This window comes from Achroia grisella, unplaced genomic scaffold, assembly GCF_030625045.1.
Source record: "Achroia grisella isolate CSIRO2021 unplaced genomic scaffold, CSIRO_AGI_Agris_v1 utg146, whole genome shotgun sequence".
NCBI classification, from domain to species: domain Eukaryota; kingdom Metazoa; phylum Arthropoda; class Insecta; order Lepidoptera; family Pyralidae; genus Achroia; species Achroia grisella.
Window position 1 is genome coordinate 2,398,762 of NW_026712636.1, and position 24,324 is coordinate 2,423,085.

The following is a 24,324-nucleotide window of genomic DNA, read 5'->3' on the forward strand; positions in this document are numbered from 1 at the left end:
TTAGTTTGCTAGGAGAAGGTATAGGAATAGGAAACATGTATATAGTATAGGAAATCTCCCCATGAGTTTAAAATAAGAATTATAATCTTAGGACAATTTACACAGCGCCATCTAGACCCAAGTTAAGCTAGCTAAAGCTTGTGTTATGTGTACTGTATATCTGATACAAATACATAGATATTTTTTTCATAAATACATACATATTATACATAGAAAAACACACATAATTATCTGTAGAAACTCGCAATTTTCCTATAATTAGGAATCCAATTTGCTCATATTCACATAAATTTGACTTCTATCCGTTACAACTAGCCATGCATAAAGGAAATAATCTTCAAAATCGAATCGGGAACCATTTATTTTTAGGATAAACGCAACAAAATTCAATATTATAATAGCAATTTATTTTAATGACTGTGAGATTGCAACTTATAATATTACTTACAAGTAAATAGGTACTAAATAGCGCAAGAATACTATATGTGACTTAAAACAATAAATTAAAACTAAATATTAGCGAGAGGAGCCATAGCACACAGCCCGTATTCCTTTGCGCATTGTTGATTTTGGCTTGGTCTAAATCCTCCTGGTAATTTCTGTGTGCTTTCAGTTTATCTGGCTTCGCCTCATCTGAAGCCATATCGCGGTCATCAAAAACTGTCTTCTCCGTAGGTTTAGCTGAAACGGTAGCTAGCCGACTAGTAGTTGGGCTTTGTTTCTTTTCATCCTCACCATTAGTTATTATTATGTCATTTGATAGCTGTACATTTTTATTATTATCATTGTACGCTACAGTCGCCACATTTTTCGTTGTGGACTCTATAATAGATACATCCAATAAGCCCAGATCTAATTTAGTGCCTTGAAATTCTGTGCTTGTTGTTGGTTTTGCTGTAGTTTCTATGATGGTTGTAAATACTGGATTAGATATTGCTTTGATATTTATATTTTTGTTAGCTATTACCTGATTGTTCTCGGATTCCATAGCGGAGTAATCTGGACCAGTACAATTTAATAGATATCGTATGTCTATATAAAATAGAGTTCCATTCAGTTGTGAATCGTCATAATATTCGTATTCTGCGTTTGCTGTTGGTTCTTCTACAACGTCCAAAACCTCTTCTTTCTTTTCTTTATCCACATCTTTATTCCATTTATCACGTAGTGTATCACTTGGCAAACACTTTATGTTGAGAAGACTATTTCTTAATATTACATTCTGAGTTTTATTCTTTAATGACAGGAACCAATCCAGGCTGCAATCGCATGGAAATTTATTACCTAAAATGAAATAAATTTTACCATTTTACTAGTAATAATTGTATTAATATAATAATATAATACAGCACAACAAGACTATATATAAAGTACAACACATGAAATATAATTTAAAATAACATATCAATATTTTTTACAAATCTATGATTCTCAAAAAATGATTTTATTTCTATTTGATTTATGACCCGTAGTAATAAATATAATAATATAGTCTCATGTAAATAATAACAGACTTCACCAAAGTTCTTTATTTAAAACTAAAGAACTAAAGTACTTTAGTAAAAGTAATAAAATTATTAAAGTAAACAAAAATAATTAGACATAAGTAAATATTACTTGTTACAGGACGTGGACATTTGAAATATTGTTTTCATTACAACGTCGACAGTTACAATGACTTTGATTAAATTTTTCTAACTTTTATGGAGTTAATAGAATTATCATTATTATTATTATCATATTATAATTAACTACAAATTTGATACCATTATAAAGAAAAGTAAACAAGATAGATCTTTATTAGTTGTGTAATAATAAGCTCGACTTACCATCAAAATCTAAGAAACTTTTGCCGGCATAGAAGTTATTTAGGATTGGTGCCATAGTATCAGCTTTGATTTCTCGAATCAAATTTTCTTTCAAACTTAAGGATTTTAAATTTTCTAGTCCTTCAAAAGTCTTCACATTATCAATGTTATTTATTTTATTATGAGCTAAAGACAGAGATTGTAAATTTCCAAGTCCATTGAATGCTTTCTCGTCTAACATCTGAATCTGATTCCCATCCAAATTCAAGAATTTAAGACTTACGAGATAGACAAATGTGTTATCCCCAATAACCTCTAAACTATTGCCGCTTATGTCCAATCTAACCAAATTAACCAATCCAGAAAATGTCTCACTGTTCAAACTGAACAATTTATTTTTATCAATCTCCAATTCTTTCAGATTGGTTAAATGAACAAATGCTCTATCATGAATTGTTGTAATTTTATTTACAGTCAAGAATATTTTTTCAATCGATGGTAGATCGACAAATACGTCTCTATTTATTTCCACTATATCGTTGGTATCCATACTTATAACTTTGACGTTCTTGAGATGAGCAAACGAATTCTTTTCGAGTATTTTAATATTATTCTCCCTTATTACAATATCTTCTAGAGTAATTAAGTTAGAGAAAGCGAAAGCTTGAATTTTTTCTATATTTCCATATTTGATCATTAGTCTAACTAGTGATTTGGTATGCTCTAAAGCTTTAGTAGGTACATATTTTAGTAGAATGCCTTTAGTATTTGTTAGAGTAAGTTTAGTAGCATTTTGTAATAAACTTAATTCGTTCCAACTAGGATCGTCTTGTGTAACATCTTCCGTTGTTAAATAGCATTCACCACTTCGATATTGATCTGGTTTAAGACTGTTTCTGACGCAGTAACAAAGCACTTTTTCTGTGCTGTTATGGCGTGGTTCACATATTGAAGGCTTGATTTCTCTTTTATGATGATTATACTTAGATTCTACTAGTGCCCACGACGCACATATTATTGTGAGTATTCTCAAAATCGCCATGTTTATCCTTTAAGCCGGAATCTGTAAAGCAAAAATAGACATATTAGTTTATATTCCGTAGTATCAACCAACCATCTGGTCATATTACAGGGAGTAGATAGATAGGTACATAGTATTATTGTAAGGAACATAGGGGTCAATTTCAATGAAGATGCTTTTTGTAATATAATTGACAGGAACAACATTATTAGAATATCCATACAATTATTTATTGAGATTGACTATACCCACAACACAAACTCTGTTTAGCTTGGGACTAGTGGACGCTGTGAGTTGTTCCTAAGATATGTACTATTATCAGCTTAGCAGCTACAATTATGAATTTTATAAAAAATAAATTATCTTTAAAATAAGCTTGTCCAAATACAGCCTGATGATAAAGTGACTGATGGATATTACCCTGAATTTTGTTTTAGTGACTCATTTAGAGTTGGTTTATTAAAATCCATAGTTACAGTAGGCTAAGTGATCTCATCTGTTATCAATTTTTGACGGTCTCGGTGGTCTAGGTGGTTTTAACTTCTGATGATCGCGGGTTCGATCCCTCGCATTTATAAGTTTGATTATTTATACTGGTGTGGTTGTTTTTTAATGTATATATATTTACAAAACAAAATGTATTTATATTAGTTATTTAGTACCCATAACACAAAGTATGCTTTGCATATGCATCTAGTCCTTAACTAGATGGCGCTTTGTAAGTTGTCCTGTGTCATTATTATTTTATCAGTTTTGTAGTATCCATAACTCAAACTCTGCGTAGCTTGAGACTAAAACGCTGTGTGGTTACTGTTGTGAATTTGTTGTTTCCAGGAATATATAACGTAATGCTGTTGGCCGCAGCTGGCCTTTACAGCTTCACCCATCGGTTCCTACCGATGCAGATAGCATACCAAACACAGAATAGGACTTATGGAGCGGCTGAACGCTAACTCCTGCCTGACGAATACGATTTTAGTCTGAAGTCACCGTGAACGGTTTGTACCTTAACTAAGGGATTCGTAATTTCGTTCCCCTTTAGAATTCGTACTGGGGATCAATATACCGCCGAATTCATATTTTATTTTTTGTTCTATTATTTTCAATATATTTTAGTCATTAACGTATAGATAATTATGGAGCATTACTGTTATACAACTTTGTCTATATCGCACTTACATGACATTTATCATTATATTTCGGCGAAATTTTCAGTATGTTTTTAATTTTAGCCTGTGTGTTATTCTGATGTACAAGTCATATTACTGAAAAGTTTAATTAAAATCCGTTCAGTAGTTTTTGCGTGAAAGAGTAACAAACATCCATCCCTAGTCACAAATTTTCACGTTTATGATATTAGTAAGATTAGGTTACCTGAAATAAATAAATAAAATAAAAAAAGAAATAGTTTTGTAAGCTGTGTTTCAGTTGACACATAAAAGGCAGGCAATTACAGCTTGTTTCCTGCACAAGTTACATGATAAAAAAGCTGCCAACATTACTGCCTTATGCCTCATAAAATGCCGTTATAAATCACATACACTCCCTTACAAAGTTGGCCGTATTTATCGCACCATTAGCAACTGTTAACGATGCCCTATTAGTTGTGAAATGGGAACACAGATATGTTAACCATCTAATTACTTCAATTATGTGTGAATAAACAAGATACATTGAACGGGAGCTGTTACCAGCAATATCGTGCTATCTTTGAAATAATAGTATTAGGATTATTCTACAATATTGATGTGAACCACATTAATATTGTAGAATAATCCGATATTTTAAAAAGATATTAAAGGAAGGTAAGGTTTGTGTTTAGTACTAATAAAGTATTCAATGTAAAGATTATTACAAAAATTGTAAACAGCGCCATCTAGTATTTATATACCGAACTAAGTTCTTTGTCATAAGATAACCATTACTTTTTAAAATATCGGATTATTCTACAATATTGATGTGAACCACATTAATATTGTAGAATAATCGGATATTTTAAAAAGATATTAAAGGAAGGTAAGGTTTGTGTTTAGTACTAATGAAGTATCCAATGTAAAGATTATTACAAAATTTGTAAACAGCGCCATCTAGTATTTATAGACCGAACTAAGTTCTGTGTCATAAGATAACCGTTACCCACACTTCTCTCCCTACTACACTGACTTCGGTTATAAATACGGAGGTCGGTAGTTGAATAATCATTTTTTGGTTGAGCCGCGGCATTCAGTTGACGAGCGCAGAGCATGCCGGTTGTGTTTTGGATACTAAAGTGAATTGTATTAGAAATGGGTTTATTCCGATCTTAGTTGGGCCTGGGGGGAAGCTGCACGTAGTGAAGGTGAGTGTTAATGTATTCTAAAGGGGCCACTTAAACCTACACCCGTGTCACAAGTCACGGGCGCTACCCTTACCCACGGCGTTTCCCGGTAGCCGGCTTCAAAGCCTAAGTCATTATGGATCTTGATGAGTCCTATGGATCTTACAATCGTCACGATGATTCGTCCGGTATCAATACCCAATCTTACAATAGTATATGCTCTTCTTTATATTATTAACCGGGTCTTAACACAATTAATTTTATGGCAAATAAAGGTCTCTTACCGTTCTCGACTAAGTTACACTAGCTAATAGTATAAATACTACACTAATAACATAAATAATGTATATTAAACACGAAAGTTAAAAAAAATAACAATAGTCTATGCTCATCTGCCCAATAAATCTCTTTTTCGGTTTAGCACGCGTCTTTACTTCCGATCGTCGCGGGTTCGATTCCTCGCACAATGCAAACATTTGTACTCATGAGTATGATTGTTTGTATCTGACTGAGTATTTTCTATATATATTATGTATGTATTTACAAAAAAAACAATCGAAGTATTTATATTGTCTAGTACCTATAACGTACGCACTGCATAGCTTGGGGTTTTTTTAATGGTTGATAATAGAATGGTGCAGCCGCCTGCGCTAACGGTTTACGCTGGCGGGGCACCAGTGAAGGATGATAAGATGAGTATGAGGTCAGGTCAGTTAGCCCTTCGTGACAAATTCACCAAGAATTTATCACGATGGTTTCCAGGGGGAACCGCGTGGAGGTCAACCTGACATGGTACATTGCTAGCAATGAGATCATCAGTCCACATAACTAACAATCCTCTTTCCCCCCCCATAGCTTGGGGTTTGATGGCGCTGTGTTAATTGTTTAGTAATAATAATAATAATAGTCTCAGGACAATTCACACATCGCCATCTAGACCCAGGTTAAGCTAGCTAGAGCTTGTGTTATTGGTAATAGATAACTAATGCAAATACATAGATATTTTGATCATAAATAAATGCATATTATGCATAGAAAGCGCCAAGACAGACACAAATCATACTCATGAATAGAAATCACACTCATGTGCCGTGCGAGGAATCGAACCCGCGATCATCGGAAGTAAGGTGCTGTGTTAAAACTAGACCACCGAGGCCATCGAAGTAAGAATAAGTTTAGTTTTATTATTAATCTTATACACAAGGAATTAGGTTCAAATTATACTATATAATATCCTTCAAGCTGCAACACAGTTTGCAAAACACTAGCAACAATATTACATAAGACAGAGGTACCTCTGCTAACTTCGACCAAAGTCTTCTTTTTAAATTAGATCTATTAGACAAGAATACAAAAAAAAACCGTAAAAAAATAACCCTAGATAAAAAAAATACCTTAAAATATTTAGTATAACTTCTATGATGTTTCACGCCCCTATTCCCTTTTCCCTGAATTGTTAAAATTAAGTCTATTTTTGTTTTACATTCTGGATTATTATTACGACTAATCCCTGGATATATAGCTATATTAGTGATCTAATCTCTTTAATAAAGCGGCAACTCTCAAACTGAGCTCCTAATCCAAGTTATTTTTAAACGTCATCGCTCGTGTCTTTAAATTTAATTAGTGCTGTTTTAATCCAATCTTTGAAGACTCTCTTCATGAAGAGTGCGCGACATGTTTTAATAAACATGTCTGTTATCATATATTATTAATATTCTGCCCCCATACTGAATAAGGGATGCGTACCTACTGTGAATTCTTGGGCGCGAAATTTTTCACGCATTTCATTTATTCAATTATTTCGGATGAAATTATATCTAAAGTATATATGATACTTACGTAAAAAATAATATAAAAAATTTTGTCTGTTACTAAGCTTTGAAAAGGCTGCACCGAATTTGATGGGAATTTACTCTCATATAGCTAATACTATAAGCAGCAACTTAGGCTATTTCTATTCTAGAAATTTATATTAATAATAAAAATGCAGACACTGTCACGGGTAACGGCCAGTCAAGAGTATTATTTCGAACATTATTTCGATTTGCAATTAGATATCGTACCTATCAAAAACACAGTTGAATTGATGAGGATATCCTTTTTGAAGTCGGCCAAAGAAAGAAAAAAGAAATCGCAACGGGTCCTTAGTCACGGTTGGTGGTCTTGCATCTAAAAGTCTTATTCTGTCGTAAATGGTATCGCAAATATACGTGAACCTCAGAGCAAGAGAGTTACCAAGAGGGAACATCGCGTACAAAATAAAGGTCCAAACGCATGATCAAACCAAACAAATATATCTGTTAACATATTGTGGTCACTGCAGTTTGATAGGCGAATATTAATAATTAACATAAAAGTACGTTTTATTAAACGAAAATATTTTGGTACATACAATTTTTAAGTTATTGGAAGATTATTAATTAATTATACTTTATTTTTTCTATCACTTTATTGTTATGCATATTATTAATAAATGATAACGACCTGACCTCATGTTCATCTTCTCATCTTCCACTATTGCATCGCCAGCGTATACCATTACCGCAGTTGGAAACACCATTCCATTATCATTAATTAAAAAAAAACTACTATCATATAATTAGATACTAAATAAATAAACATAATTAATCATTATACTACTTTCTTCACTTCTCTTAATATAAAATAATGATAAAAATGGGTACACTGGTTTTTATGTCAACGTTTTAAAAATAATAGCTTTACATATGTCGTGCACAATGTTCCCTCTTGACTTTTATATTGGTCTGTGTCGCAAACTCGGAACCCAATAACAAAGAACGGAAATCACAAATAAATGCAAATCGACAGTCATGAAAGGAATTTTTTATTGGCCATCATGTTAAGACGTCACATATCTATTTATGAATCATATTTTTATTTTATTTTATTTTATTTGGGATACAAACAGTTTCACAACGTAGTATGTATATAAGTACATAGATATGAATTAATAATAGTAAAACCAATACAGATATCCACGGGTTAAGCTTTACTTTAGACTTTATAAAGAATATTTGTATGCAAACAAATAAATTTACAAAATTCAAACATATCACAGAGCCCCATCTAGTCTACCTCACCCGGCAAAATATTTGAGCAAACTTATTAAAATTGTTGTAAAAAATATTAAGAGTTATTTATAACTTAATGAATAATCGTTATTATTGTGGCATTTATTTCATTAATTCATTAATTTAAATTATAAGTTAGAAAATTATTAAGATGCTATTTCAGATTAATGCTACAGAATTTTCTTTTTATTTTGAGATTTTATACATCTTTGTATATTGAGTGAGCAGTATTTCTCTAATAAGTAATATATACATACTGTAATAAACTAATTTATAATAGTTACTTTTGACATTCAGTAAGACTATAGACAAATAATATTAATCTATTCTCAATTTGACCACAGACTAACAATAAACAAAAGAGTATATATATGGGTGTGTGTGTCAAATACAGGGTAGGGTATTGTAATGTTTTTTTTATTGATTTAATGTATTTTTATGCATAATTAAAAAAAATATCTGCACTCCTTCTCTATATAAACTATAAGTGTGTGAAATTTGATACTCCTTCGTCCGCGGAATTTTTGTAATAAGGGATACAAAGTTTTTACTTCACGTATTAATACATATAGATAAAACTATTCTAACAAATTCGAGCAAATATAGCAACAAATTTCATTACAATCACTTAATAAACTTCACTTAAAGTGTTGTATTTATTTTGTAAAGGTACATGTATGGACATAAATGAATTCTCAACTTAATACTCAACTTAAATTGATTTTATGGTCGAATTTGTATAGTTTGTCGATTTTAAGTGGATCCATAAATATTTTTCTGCACTATTTGTTTTATGTGCTATTAGCTTTAGCTGTAACAATATGCTGAGCGGAGTCCTTTTTTAGCAAATATTTTATAGTAACGTATTGATTTCTAATTGTTTTATTATGTTGGTGTGCCTGTGTATGTATATATATATATATATATATATATATATCTGTGTGTACATGCTGCCAATAATTTAATGTACAGCTATTTTTAAAGTCAACAATATTTGCCATATAAATGTATATCATTATTATTTTATTTCAATTTATTATTTCGGTTTACAAAATAAATTACTTGTACGGTAGCGAAGTCACGGGCTTAGATAGTAAAGATATAAATAATAATAATAATAATAAAAAAAGTAACCACACATATTTAAACAAATTAACTATTTCAAAATACATTACCGTAGGTTACAAAGTCATAAATAGTTAAACACACGTCAAACTAGCATATATAGATATATATATATAGCACCCCTCATATTTAGTCATCATTTTAAAAACACTGCCTTCATGAATGAGTGTACGTTTATTGACAAACTACATCAAATCAAAATAAACACATCTTATCAGACCTGCTTAGTAACAGAACAAAAATAGACAGATATATTGATTCAAACGAGAGAAAGAGAGACAGAAAGACAATTTCAGTACAGATATCACGGCGTGGGATTGAAAAACTAAATCAAAGTAATTAAACATTGATGGTACAGACAAGACGGTGGCTCGTAAAATGAATTCTTATTCATAAATAAACTGAAATGTAGCGATTCAAAGTTTCTGCAATCGTATTCTGTCAGCGTTTTATCATTTCACTTATCGCTTCACTCAAGGCACTCGTATCACTTGTCAAATATAAATTTCCAATCTATACATATAAATAAAATTGGAGTATCTGTTTATAATATTGAAATAACCGTTTTTTACTACATACATATGAATATAACGGTACATACACCAAAATAACATTTTTTACAATTTTTGTTTGTCTGTCTGTTTGTACCGGCTAATCTCTAGCCGGTACAAACAGACAGACAGACAAAAATTGTAAAAAATGGCTGGATTGAATTTGACGGGACTTTTTTTGCAGGTAGCTGATGTAATAAGGAGTAACTTAGCCTACTCTTATTTTAGAAAAAAATCTTTTAGTTAGAAAACTCAAGTTAAATTCAAGTCCACGCGGACGAAGTCGCGGGAACAGCTAGTCTCAATATAAAAATATATATTAGTTATTAGAGAATAGCTACAGAGCTATCGAGTTTGCCTATATTTGTAAAAAAAATCACTAGTGCTTGTTTTACCTCCATCCCGCTCTCGAGCGTGTGGCGCTGCAGTCGCTATCGAGTTTTACAGAATACAAATGTACAATCTCTTACAGAATAACTCTCTATTGTAATGGAACGAGCTCACTTCATGTAATATTAAAAAAACAATAAGTTTTTTAATTCCCTTTATTGCGAGTAGATTTTATACGCTGAGGGAATACTGCTTTTAATATTCAATGCATGCAAAGAAAGATTAATTATATAATATATTTTTCATTATATTGTTATACTTGCTACTCACCCCGGCTTTGCACGGGTGTATATTATCTATACATATAAATATAAGTACGGTACATACATTAAAATAACATTTTTGTTCCGGCATACCCTGAAATGGCTGGGCCGATTTTGATGGGACTTTTTTTGGCAGGCAGCTGATGTAATAAGGAGTAACTCAGACTACTTTTATTTTAGAAAAATGAAGTTTAATTCCACGTGGACAACGTCGCGGGAACAGATAGTTACACAAATAAACCTTCCTCTTGAATCACTCTATCTACTAAAAAAACCGCTTCAAAATCCGTTGCGTAGTTTTAAAGATTTAAGCATGCATAGGGACGGACAGACAGCGACAGCGACTTTGTTTTATACTAAGTATTGATGATGATAAGAAAACAGAAGAAATAATGAGATATCTCAAGACAATTCACACAGCGCCATCTTGCTAAGCAGAGCTTGTGTTATGAGCACTAGACAACTGATATAAATACATTTTTTTTATACCTACATATTATACATAGAACACACCTAGAGCTACACAAACAATCATACTCGTTAATACAAATGGATGTATCCTTCGAGGAATCTAACCTGCGACCATCCGAAGCAAAGCTGTGTGCTAAACCGTTAGACCAGCGAGGCTGTCAAGATTGTAGCGAAAATAATGGCGTGACTTCCAAGAAAATAATCTTAGCTTGTCTATTTGACTCTATAGTAATGTAAACACCGATAACAAACTAAATTAAACAGGAGACAATAGCAGACTGGCCTCCTGGCACATTAAATACAAATCAAAGATAAGAGATATTGCTTAATACAAATATACTTAGCGAAATGTGAGCGTATCAAGACTATCAAGTGTTTACAGTGTCTCCTATTACACCATAGCTTACCATGGGTACCCATTACCTCATAGTCAAGAGGATATATTATGGCTTTTATGCTCAGTAAAGAATAATAGTTGAAGGAAAGAAAGAACAAATATTTATTCAATGCTTTACTAATAGAAACAAAAACTAACAAACAAAATATAGACATGTATATATATACAATTAAAATAAACAAAAAATATACTGATTGAAATATACTATTTGACGACCTCGGTGGTCTAGCGGTCTAGCACACCGCTTTACGTCCGATGGTCGCATTAGTATGATTGTTTGTATCGGTCTGGGTATTTTCTATGTATAATATGTATGTATTTATGAAAAAAATATATCTATGTATTTGTATCAGTTATCTAGTACCCATAACACAAGCTCTAGCTTAACTTGGGTCTAGATGGCGCTGTGTGAATTGTCCTGAGATTATTATTATTATTATTATACTATATGTAAAACATGTTTTACATTATATACGACTACACTCAGTTTTATGGCATGTTCTAAGCGAGCACTCCGCAGGTTTTCAATGGCACCAGAACAAAAACGACAGAGATATTATTAATAACATTTTAAGTGGCACTTAAAATGTTATTAATAATAATAAAAACAAAATGGGTGATATAAAAACTAATCGTAACAGAACAATAAATAGTAGAATCTGTACTAATATTATAAAATCGAAAAAGTTTTTTTAGTAAAAAAAATTAGTTACTATAGATTTTTAACTAACCCACGGGAACTTTTTAATTTTCTATGATGAAAAGTATCTAAGTGTTCACCAGGGATGTAAGCTACCTATATGCAAAATTTTATTTAAATCGGTCCAACCGTTTCGGAGATTAGCCTGTACCAACAGACAAACAGACAGAGAAACAATCAATTTTCTATTTTACTAATAAAATACTAAAATAGAACAAAATGTTCTATTTTACTTCTAACATCCCTCTGACTCGGTTATTGACCTCTACAGTTTTATTATATGTATATAGATTAGTTTTTTTCGCGAGAATAGACAGAAGCTTTATTGTATCTAAAAAACAAACAAAGTCGGTGGCAACTACTAGTAATATAATAAATAGAACGGTATCTATACTCTCGGCATTTCCTTCGCCTCTACATCTATCTATAATCTATTAAATTTATTAACAACATCACCGCAATATTAAATTATTCTCGTCGTATACTCATAACTTAATTATGGGTTGAAATAACTCATTTCTGAATACCGAGCAAGAATTCAATTACATGTTGGTATACTAGCAACCCGTCCCAGATACCCATGTGTCGGTTATTATATAAATATGTACATGTATTATACATATAAACATTCCGGAAGAAATTCTCCAGATAATTTGAAAATATTAAAATCTTTAGAGTGGTTTGGGTTTTTTCGCCATCGACAAGGAATTTACCATAATGAATTTATATTATTTTTTTAATTCCGCTACCATTAGCATGTGTGAGACCACAAATATTCAGTCAATGACTAACAGCGACTATCAACACTGTCGCCGAACAGTTAACACTAGTCTTCCAAGCTATATCCAAACTCTATTCGATGCCTGATGATGCCGCGTTCAGAGGCGAAACATGTGTCGCAATATATATAGTAGACTCAATAACAGTCAGAATTTGATCGCCAATAGAGAGAATCTTTTTTTTTTACTACTCCAATGCACACCGCAATTGGCCTTTACATCTTCACCGGACGATAGCGGCGAGTGCAGTAGGCACTCCAAACCCGCGGCAGGACTCATTGAGCGACTGAAGGCCGCTGGACCGCTGGCCGTTCCCGCTGGACAGATACGACTTTAGTCTGAGGGCATAGCTACGGATTCGAACCTCGGCTCAGGCGTCGTAATTTCGATACCTGTTTGTAATTGGATTTGGACGGAGAATCGATCGGAGGAGAAAAGCTATGCTCTATTCAGTGTCATATGGTGGCCGTTCAGAGGCGAAACACGTGTCGCAATATCGTTGTAAACTCAATAATAGTCGGAATTTGATCACCAGTAGAGAAGCTTGTAACGCTTCCATAAACTGTGGTCAGGTTTGGTAATAAATATATTTTCTTTCTTTTCTACTTTTTTACACAATTTTTTTGTAACACACGCTGTCGCTGTATGTCCGTCCCTGTGTATGCTTAAATCTTTAAAAATACACAACGGATTTTGAAGCGGTTTTTTAAAATATATAAAGTGATTCAAGAGGAAGGTTTGTATGTGTAATGTATAATACATGCATAATATTGTACAAAAACACTAATAAATTTACGAGGTTTCTAATGTGATGTCGGAAATAAACACATTTTTTTGCGCTTATATTGCAAATGCTGGCTGTACCCTACGAGATAAATCAAAATAATGTAGTACAGAATTGTACACCTTAAAAAGGTCAACAAAAACGTTCATGATGGTATATCTATTTCTTAAGGATAACCCACAATAACCATTTTTATCCTTTACATTTTACCGGAAAAAAATGGCATATTTACGAAGTGATTTTAAGCAATACAGTAGTAATTAATTTTTATCCAATTAAGTACTTTAAATACATTTTCCATTTAATATAGATAATTATGGCCCTTTACAGCATTTAATTTAAATTAATATTACCGATGATATTACAGATTTAAAATGCAGGGACATAGGTGCGGCGCGGCGGTACCGGCCCGGCCGGCGGCGCTAAACAAAACATTTTTGTACTGTCTAATGACAAAAAAGGTGTAAACGTTATTAATAATGTCATTCTGTAGTAGGTAGATATATTTAGCATTAGCACTGCACCCGTGCGAAACCGGGGCGGCTCGCTAGTACATAATATACATAGAAAACAAACAATCATATTCATGAATGCAAATATTTGTACAGTACCAGGAATCGAACCCTTAACCATCGGAAGTGAAGCGGTGTGCTAAACGGCTAGACCACCAAGGTTATAACGTCAAGATAGACGTATGAAGTGAGTAATTTATTATCGAATGCATATTTCGAACATTGTCTCATGAATAGAAAACACCTACGAATTGTAATTTAATGTCTGATGTCATTGTAGATATAGGTCTTTATTTAAGTTAAATTGGCAAACCTACGCTTTATTTTGTAAGAAGATATATCAATATAATGTATGTACTACCGTACTACACTGTTACACTAAACATTGCAAGATATAAAATATATATCGCGGCGAAATTTTGTAGAGCTAAGTGAATAAGATTTTGCATGCATCCCCAAATGTGTACTATGATTAGGTTAAGAAATGAAACTACAGTAAAAACAAACGTTTACGTAGTGTAAGCTTATCCACGCATCTCCAAGGGGTATGATTAGGGTAGTAAGGAAAACTATAGAAATCTTTCCACAATGGTTGTTTCATATGTATCGATTTTTCTTTTTTTTTAACTATTCTGGTGCGGTTGGTTGTAGACTTGTAGCTGGCCTTTGCACCTAAAAGTTAACAGCACCAGACCTCGGTGGCCTAGCAGTTTAGCATTCTGCTTTACTTCCTATGGTCGTGGGTTATATTCCTCGTACGGTACAAATATTTGTATCTATGCGTATAATTGTTTGTATCAGTCTGGGTGTTGTCAATATATATTACATGATATATTATATTACTTTTTGTATACATGTGTATATAATATTAAATGTATACAAAATATACATATTAATATATGTATAGTTTGTATACATACAAAAATATATACATAGGTATTTATCAGTGGTCTAGTAGTCATAACACAATTCTGTGAGCTTTTATTCTTATAAAATATAAATAAAAATAAATTTTAGTTTAGCATCGCATGAGTGTAGGTTTCAAGCCTAAATGTCAAGCCGTGTATTAATGTGAGACATCTGGCTTTGCTACAGAAATATGTTTTTTTTAATGTGAATCGGTAGATTACACTGTAAACGCCACCTGTGTGTATGACTGTTTATTTTATTGTGGTGTGAGAACCCACAGCCGTAACATAAAGTTTCTGTACCTATTTTAATCTGTTGCACAATGATATGCGTTATCTGTATCTTGTATTGCAAGTACAAGAGCGAGACAGTCTACGAAATATACTAATTATTATATGAATACCTCGGTGACCTATCCGCGACCATCGGAAATAAGACGGTGTGCTAAACCACACCGTCTTATTTCCGATGGTCGCGGATTCGTATCCTAGCATGGTACAAACATTTGTATTTATAAGCATGTTTGTTTTTACTGTTCTAGGTATTTTCTATGTATATTATGTATGTATTTATAAAAAAATGTATCTGCGTATTTATATCAGTAGTCTGGTACCCATGATACAAGCTTTGCTTACATTGGGACTCGACGGGATTTTCATCAAATTAGTGTTCATTGAAATTAAAAAACCAACACTATAAGTATACTCACGACCTTGGTGGTGAAGTACATCGCTTTACTTTCGATGGTCACGGGTTCGATTCCTGGTACTATACAACACATATATTTGAAACCATGGGTATGATATTTCCTATGGTGATGGTATTCATTAATTTGAAGAGCTGTCCCAAAGAAGCAAATCAGAAAAAAATAAAACCGTCGTAGAGTATATATAGATATATATTGAGCAGTCACGTGATCAATAGATTATTACTTCGTAAATATTCCTAGTTTACGGCTTCAAGACTAAACTTATATTTATATATATCATGGAATAGAAAATGTATCTAAGGGTCGGAGATGAGCATTATTTTTAAGCAACAGAAAAGAAATCCTATAACCTTCATAATTTTTAATTTTTAAACATAATTTTTTTTTTATAATACAATGATGGCAAACATGCATACAGCCCATCTACGACGGCTAAATGGTTACCGCAGCCTATGGACGCCTGAAACACCAGGGGTATCACGTGCGCGTTAATACCCTTAAGAAACCTTAATATACCCTTCTTGAAAAACCCCATGCCGTAGTCCCTAGAGAAAAACCCGGCAGGTAGTTCAATCCACAATCTAAGTGTACGCAGGAGGAAGCTCCTCTGAAACCGTACTGTCCGAGACCACTTATATATCTGGGGATGAATTCCCTGTCGTTGGCGAGCGGTGCAATGGTAAAAAATAGCCGTGGCAATGTTAAACAATTCTTCAGAACACAGTTCGCTATATAATAATAATAACAATCTGAAGACAATTCACACAGTGCCATCTAGGCCCAAAACTTATACAAATACATAGATTTTTTTTCGTAAATAATACATCCAGACCGATACAAACAATCATACTCATGAATGCAAATGTTTGTACCGTGCGAGGAATCGAACCCGCGATCATAGGAATTAAAGCGATGTGCTAAACCACTAGACCACCGAGGCCGTCAATCGTGTATCCGGTATAACACACAAATTAAAAATATATAAACAGATAAGTAAGTGGTTTAATTCAACGGATCGCTTTTCACCGTCCGTCAGCGCTTATTCGAAGCTCTAACAATGTGAATCCAGCTGATTCATCAATTTCCCAACCGTAACGAAATGCGAGGATTTTGGGTTACCCAAACATTGGATTTTTTGATGCATCATCTTTTCTAGTACATCTACTCTTCACTACACTATATTGATGATAATATTAATACTAGATCTAAACACAAACTTGCAGTTACCAAGCATCGTTTAAAAAAAGTCTATAGATCTTTTATGGGAATGGATATAAAAATGTACAATAAGATATCAAAGGATATACCGGAATTACCCGTTAATAAATTACTGAGAAAAGCCTATTACTCACTAAACGATTACTTAAGTGACGAGCGTGCATGTCAATAGTTTTTCATGCACGGGATTTTCATTTAATGTTAGACATAGACACATATATAACTAAACATTATAAATAAACTGGCTTTTTTTAAATAAAAAAGATATTTAATTGAGTGTCTCGCCAGTTCTTCTCAACTAAACCCGTATTGAACTGTACGGGAGAGAAAAACATATAGTATAAAAATTTTACGTTCATACTTCATACGAAGCTAAAATGCCCTGTATGAATAAATTATTTTTGAATTTGAATTTGAATTTGATGTGTATTTGTATATTGCTAATAGAAAGAAATAAAGAAAATTTAAAGCTTCAATAGTATCAACAAACGAAGACGTGTAAAGGTATGAAAGATTGATATGTCTGCCCATTATTTTATTTACCATACGCTGTACTTCAGTTTACCAATAAGTATAGCGGTTGTAACACTGCCCAAATATCGGTAAAGCTAGCTATCTATCTTTACATAGTATAAAACAAAGTCGCCACCGCGGTCTGTGCGCTTATATCTTTTAAATTACGCAACGGATTTTAATGCAGTTTTTAGCAATAGATAGAGTGACTCAAGAGAAACGTTTATATGTATAATACTTGCGTGTTATAGTATAGAACAAGCCGAGATATTCAAAGATTTGTAATGCATCCGTGCGAAGCGAGGACGTGTCGCTGGTAATAGATAAAACGTGGTAAGATCCCATGATTTTCTTCATTTGACGTATAAGTAATGACCGCGTGAAATTGATAAATTCAGAAAATCTTATCCCCACCGGACGAGGCGGTGTGTAGGATTTTTACCCACCAAAAACCAAACGGTGTACCTCCGAGCGCCTATTCCGGAGCCAGGGGTTTCGCGCGTCCATTCTACATAGTCATATAGATAACGATAACTATAGATAGAGGTATTTAGTTGGTGATGACTAAAAGGTGAATCATCACCATCTAAACCTGTTCCGGATTTGCGCGTATAAATATTACTAACGGTACAATGCTGCATGTGTTTAATGTTTTTAGTATTTACAATAAAAACAGATGTTGTAACTGAAATATGCTTAGGTATCTACCACTTATTATACGCTGCGACAAAAAAAAACATATTTATCGTTTAAATTTTTTACGCCAAAAATGTAGGTACTATAGTTACATGGTATTTTCTTTATTTAACTGGATTGAAACAACCGGATGACCGAACTGATAATAAGTGGTAACTGTCGCCTATGTAGGTATTATATATTAAAAGCACAATGGACATCACATTACTACATGGCGTCTGTGATCTGAATAGGTGAGACTCACGACTCACTCAGATGACTATATGCAAATTCTATCTTCGTAAAAATCTTTAATGTAGTTTCTGAAATTGGACTATACAGCCAGATAGGAAGAGTTTCTTTTTGTTGAGGGATTATTGGCGCAGGGGTGATGGCTATGCCAGTTGATACGACCTGAACGTAGACGGAGAAGAGGCACAATGACCTTCCATTCGAGATGCCGCATACTGTCAATCAAAATATACAGTCAGCGATCCACTTAGCACTAAATAATCTTTATTTAATGCTAAGTGGATCGGTGACTGCATATTTGCATTGAGAGTATTGGTTGAGAGAAGCATTCCTAGACATCAAGATTCTGCCTTGAGGAATTGATAAAAAATAACAACGACCTAGAGAGTTCTACTGTGGCCCTTTTTCAAAGTTCGCTACCAAGCCTCGTCGGGGATAATAATGTGCGTGCTCAGGAGTGCTTACGTACTTTCTGAAGGAGATATTTCGTTTATGCATGAGTGGTCTACAACCACATGTGAATGTTTAGTCCTGTTTCTTCTTCAACTTAGCAAGAACTACAAAAAAGCGTCTGAAATATTGATTGAGAATTAACAAAATTTTTCTTTGCAGTTCCGCTCCTATTGGGCTTACCGTGATATTTGTAGCCTGTAACCTAACTTTAAAAGTGGCATATCCAATAAAAAAATAATCATAATCTGATCTGTAGTATCGTATATTCCCCGAGCATCCAAACTCAGAAACTTGATCTCAATTAGCATAGATATAACGGTCAAGTTTTTAGTCAATGTTCTATACAAAAAATCTGGTATGATTTTATTCTACTTACATCCTAAAAACCTGTCATTATACGTAGATGTGAATAGACAGTGCCTGCTGTCACACTCGACAGTCCTTTTGCCCTTTGCGTAGGGAACCATAAAAAGGTGCTTTATATATGTATTAAAACCGTTTCCTTAACAGCACTCAGAAAATTTGCAATCTAACGGGTCGCTCGGCTCCGCACCGGTTTTTTATATGTTATTTTGTATTTAACTGCAACGTCATACAATCTCTATTAGATTGCCACAAAGAGGATTGACTACCTTAAAACACTTATTCTCGCACAACGATATAAATATCTGATAAAATCACGTACATCTTCATTCTTCTTCTTCATATTTTTTGTATAACTCATACCTTGTACTGGGATGAAAACGTCCTTAAAATGCCCCCCCCCCCCCCCATGTTTATATAGAGAAGGAATATATGATGATAATATTTATTTTAATTATGCAATAAAAATTATACTTACTATATACTAATTATTAAAAAAAACATTACATACTCTACCATATGTATAAGTCACATATACTCTTTTGTCATTAGAACCTGAATAATGTTCAAACTTATAATTTAACTTAATTATGGTCATTTGGCAACCATTTGACGACCTCGGTGGTCTAGCGGTCTAGCACATCGCTTTACGTCCGACGGTCGTGGGTTCGATTTCTAGCAAACATTTGTATTCATGAGTATGATTGTTTGTATCGGTCTGGGTGTTTTCTATATATATTATGTATGTATTTACGAAAAAAAAAATCTATGTATTTGTATCAGTTATCTAGTACCCATAACACAAGCTTTAGCTAACTTAACTTGGGTCTAGATGGCGCTGTGTGAATTGTCCTGAGATTATTATTATGAGGTGTTCAGCTCACTAAAAAACCGACTTAAGTTTCACAAAAACTCACTTAGTGTTTGCTTCTTAGGCAAAAAATCACACTAAGCTATTCTCTCTCCTATTTACAGTGCAGCAACACAACCAATGATGTACTTCATTTATGTACAATGGTAAACTGTATTCATTGTACGTTATCAGATAACACTGATGCGTGAACAAGAATTTTTAGTTTTTTTACTGGTTAATTATATTTAATGTTTATCTTTATATGTATTATTATTTATTGTAACTACATGTGCATACATCAAAACTGCTAGACTGATTGTGATAAAATTTACATGGGATCACATAGGAAGCATCAGCTTAGAATTGAAAAAAAAATACAAAATTGGTGAACAATACAAAAAATATATAGTCGAATTGAAAACCCTTTTTTAAGTCGGTTATTAAAATAGTCATGTTACTCACTGATAACGTAACTTTCCATAGTTCTGGGTTTGACTTGTCTTACGATACAAGTCAAACCCAGAACTATCGAAAGTAAATACAATATTAAAAACCGCTAGACTACCGAGGCTTGCAAACTCTATAGCTGAAAGATTTTAAAAACCAGTTAAGTATTTTTGTGTTAAACCATCACAAACGAAAAAAAATAAATATCTTAGTTTAGATTAGATATTCAAAGAGAAGTTTATTCAAAGTCAGTTCGGGAGATTTTCAAATGATTCATTCACGAATCCAAATTTGTGTGTATATACATTTCTGGATCGGTGAATGTAAACATTACTTTATGGGTTCAATGTGATTTCTAAAATTAAAGTCTAAACGTTGTGTCGTGTAGGCGGACGTTTTTTGTTTAGTTTGATTAGTTTGATTTTAGTGTTTAGTTGCTACCTTTAGAAGTACAGACTAATATATGCGTATCTATCTACGCATATATTAGTTTTATATGTAAAACCTTTATATTCGTTAAAGGGCACATATAAGGTACAGATACAAAGCAAATCCAAAAATCCATTGGCTACTTAACAATACTTACTAATATTATAACCACGAAATTTTGTGAGAATTGATGGATCAATGGATGTTTGTTACTCTTTCACGCAAAAACTACTGAACGGATTTTAATTAAACTTTACAGTAATACAGCTTATACATCAGAATAACACATCTTTATATGGTATAAAATAAAGTCACTTCCGCTGTCTGTTCGGTCAGATTTTTTAAACTACCTGCAGTTTTTAGCTATAGATAGAGTGATTCAAGAGGAACTTTTAGATGCATTTAAAGTTTTACATATACATCAGTGCGAAGTTGGACGGGGTAGCTGGTAATATTAAATTAGATAAATTATCTACAAGAAGATTTGTATTTTAGTAAGTTTATCCATTACATCACGCTCTTTCATTTAAAAAGCGTGATGAAAGATTGTGGAAAGTGGCAAGAACTCCACCAACAAGAGCGTGGCTCTTAAATTATGTATGTAAAACGTAAGGATTACTGCTAAAACTTTAATAATGTAATAATCTTAAATTATGAATGAATGAATGAATATAAAGAATACACATCACTAGTTAAACTTCAATAAAGGTACCACCCAAGGAATAAAAACACGTGCGAATCCGGGCCGGTCCGCTAGTTTATAATAAAAGTCAAATTACCAAATGATTAGCATTTGAAGTGATTATACAATGTAGAAACGTGGACGAAAAAAACAATACGCAATTTCTGTTTGAAATACTGTTTACGCTCCGCCCATCTTCTCTATATTGACAAGATTAAAACCTTATTTATTACTTTTCTTCTAAAAAAACGAGGACGAATTGGATTTTTCTGGAATTTGTGTTTGTATTATTTTGTACTATAATGTAATAAATAATAACAACCTTGAACAATCTACACAGCGCCATCTAGTGTCAAGCTAAGTAGAGCTTGTGTTAAAAGATTAAACAAAGATTATTGATATAAATATTTAAATGAATTTTCTTTGGTAAATACATAAATAATAATAATAATATCTCGAATCAATTCACACAACGCCATCTAGTACCAAGCTAAGCAGAGCTTGTATTAAGGGTACCTAGACATTGATTACTGATATAAATATTTACATATATTTTTTTTAAATACATACATAATAATAATAATAATATCCATAGACAAGTCACACAACGCCATCTAGTCCGAGGTTAAGAAGAACTTTTCTTATGAGTACTAAACAACACATAATTAATTTTTTTGTTTATAAATACATACATAATATTCATAGAAAACACTCAAATCCAAACAATCATACTCATGATTACAAATATTTGCACCGTGCTAGGAATCGAACCCGCGACCATAGTAAGTGAAGCGGTGTGTTAAACCGCTAGACCACTGAGATCGGCGATATATACCTACTAGTTTTAAGTATAAAGTTTAGGTACGAATAAACCCACATTATGCAAATAACTATATAGGTATCCGACTGACTTACAAAGCGCTTCTTAAAGCATTCCAAAGATACCAAATACGGGCACAGATTATCGAATTTATATTAGCTATTTTGAACTAATATTATAGGAGACTAGTATTACTACGAGAAGGACTGAAGGTTGTGCCCAGTGGTGTGCCTTGGGAGAGGCCTATGTCCAGCACAGCCGACTGGAGTAGTGAGCTGATGATGATGATGATGATGATGATGATGATGATGATTATTATATATTCATATATTTATTTATTTGTGCGTTTATTTATTTTAAATATGAATATATTTATGATTAACAACATATTCTAACTACGGGTGCACAATATTAATTAGAATAATAGTACAAAATATACCTATATAATAATAATAATAAATAATTTGTTTTTTATTACTCAAACACTTATATGTAAGACAGTTTCTAAAGTAATTTAGTAGACAGATAGATCAAGTGCTGGATTACAACTGTGCTAGATATATAACAGTAATTAATAAAATAAATTTATCATTATTAAAATAGGTATTCATGTCGATTAAAAGAATCATTAAAATCGGCAACGTAATATCGTAGCTCGCGTATAGTTACAAACAAAACGAAATAAAAAATAAATGAATCGTGTTCATTAATTATTATGAACCCTTTCTGTTAATGTTGAGTTTGATGAGTGTTAATGTTGAGTTTGATGAGATGAGTTTGATGTTTGAGTTTGATGATGTTTGATGTTAATGAAGAGACGTAGAGAGATGTTAATAAGTTTTTGATAAAATTTTACATTTATTTATTTGACAAAGACAAACCGAAAAAGTGTCAATTTTTAATAATGAAACGCTGTTAATCTACTGCTGAAAGCATAAAATATAAAACAAATTATATAGATGTACAAATTACATAGTGCACATTGTCCTATTTTGAAGTCGGTTAAAAGTTATTGTGTAAACCAAACCATCTTATCATCGTCATAATAGCTTAATATAATAAGTGCAAGTGACTTGGGTGATAATATATCTATTCATAATAAAAACTCTACCTACATATGTATATTATACCTATCTACTGAATATAGTTAGTTACTAAAACTTTTAAAAATTATACAATATAATTTTCATAACTATACCTAAAACAATATTTATTTTATACACAAACAACCGCTTCATATAATTTCAAAATAAATAGGTAGAGTCCAAACGAAAACCCTTTTTAATCTGTTGAAATCAAAATTAATTATTATTTTTAAAGCATAAAGTTTATATTGATATTATATTCAAAATTTAAACAAAATATTTTATAATTTTCATAACTATCCTTGAAAAACATTTATTTTTCACAAAAACGCCGACTTTCGATTGTTATATGATAAATGCAACTAAATAAGAAATTTCTATTTAAATTCAATTCAAATTTAACGAACATAAGTAACTAAAATTTTATTTAACAAGTTTATATATTTATTCATATAATAACTATAATATTGATTAAATATAATAAATAATAAAATCTCAAAAAAACTTACTACAGAAATCGTTGAAATGTTCACACAAACATCCGATTCACAGATGTTCGCACAATTTGAAACACATTCAAAACACTTCGAAACTATAACAACAATAATCCATCTCGGCTAAACGTCATTGAATGTTTTTTATATATTTTTCAATGGTAAAAGTACGATATGAGAGCATACAGTGAACACTGTGACCGGCTCCA

At 32.4% G+C, this 24,324-nt stretch overlaps 1 protein-coding gene across 1 annotated transcript; it reads right to left on the reverse strand.

The window, feature by feature from the left end:
• Nucleotides 1-385: 385 nt before the first annotated feature.
• Nucleotides 386-24,324, reverse strand: LOC131855615 (connectin-like). The gene is made up of 3 exons (XM_059206905.1): nt 24,131-24,324; nt 1,830-2,871; nt 386-1,284 (listed from the first exon to the last, which is right to left on the reverse strand). The coding sequence occupies exons 2-3, from the start codon at nt 2,848-2,850 to the stop codon at nt 491-493; spliced, it is 1,815 nt and encodes a 604-aa protein (XP_059062888.1). The 5' UTR covers nt 2,851-2,871; nt 24,131-24,324; the 3' UTR covers nt 386-490.

Bases quoted from the DNA above. Each gene is read 5' to 3' on its own strand.
- LOC131855615 (XM_059206905.1), bottom strand. From the start codon at position 2,850: ATGGCGATTTTGAGAATACTCACAATAATATGTGCGTCGTGGGCACTA. The intron at 1,285-1,829 runs GTAAGTCGAGCT...ATTTCATTTTAG, and splicing joins AAGTTTCTTAGATTTTGATG to GTAATAAATTTCCATGCGAT.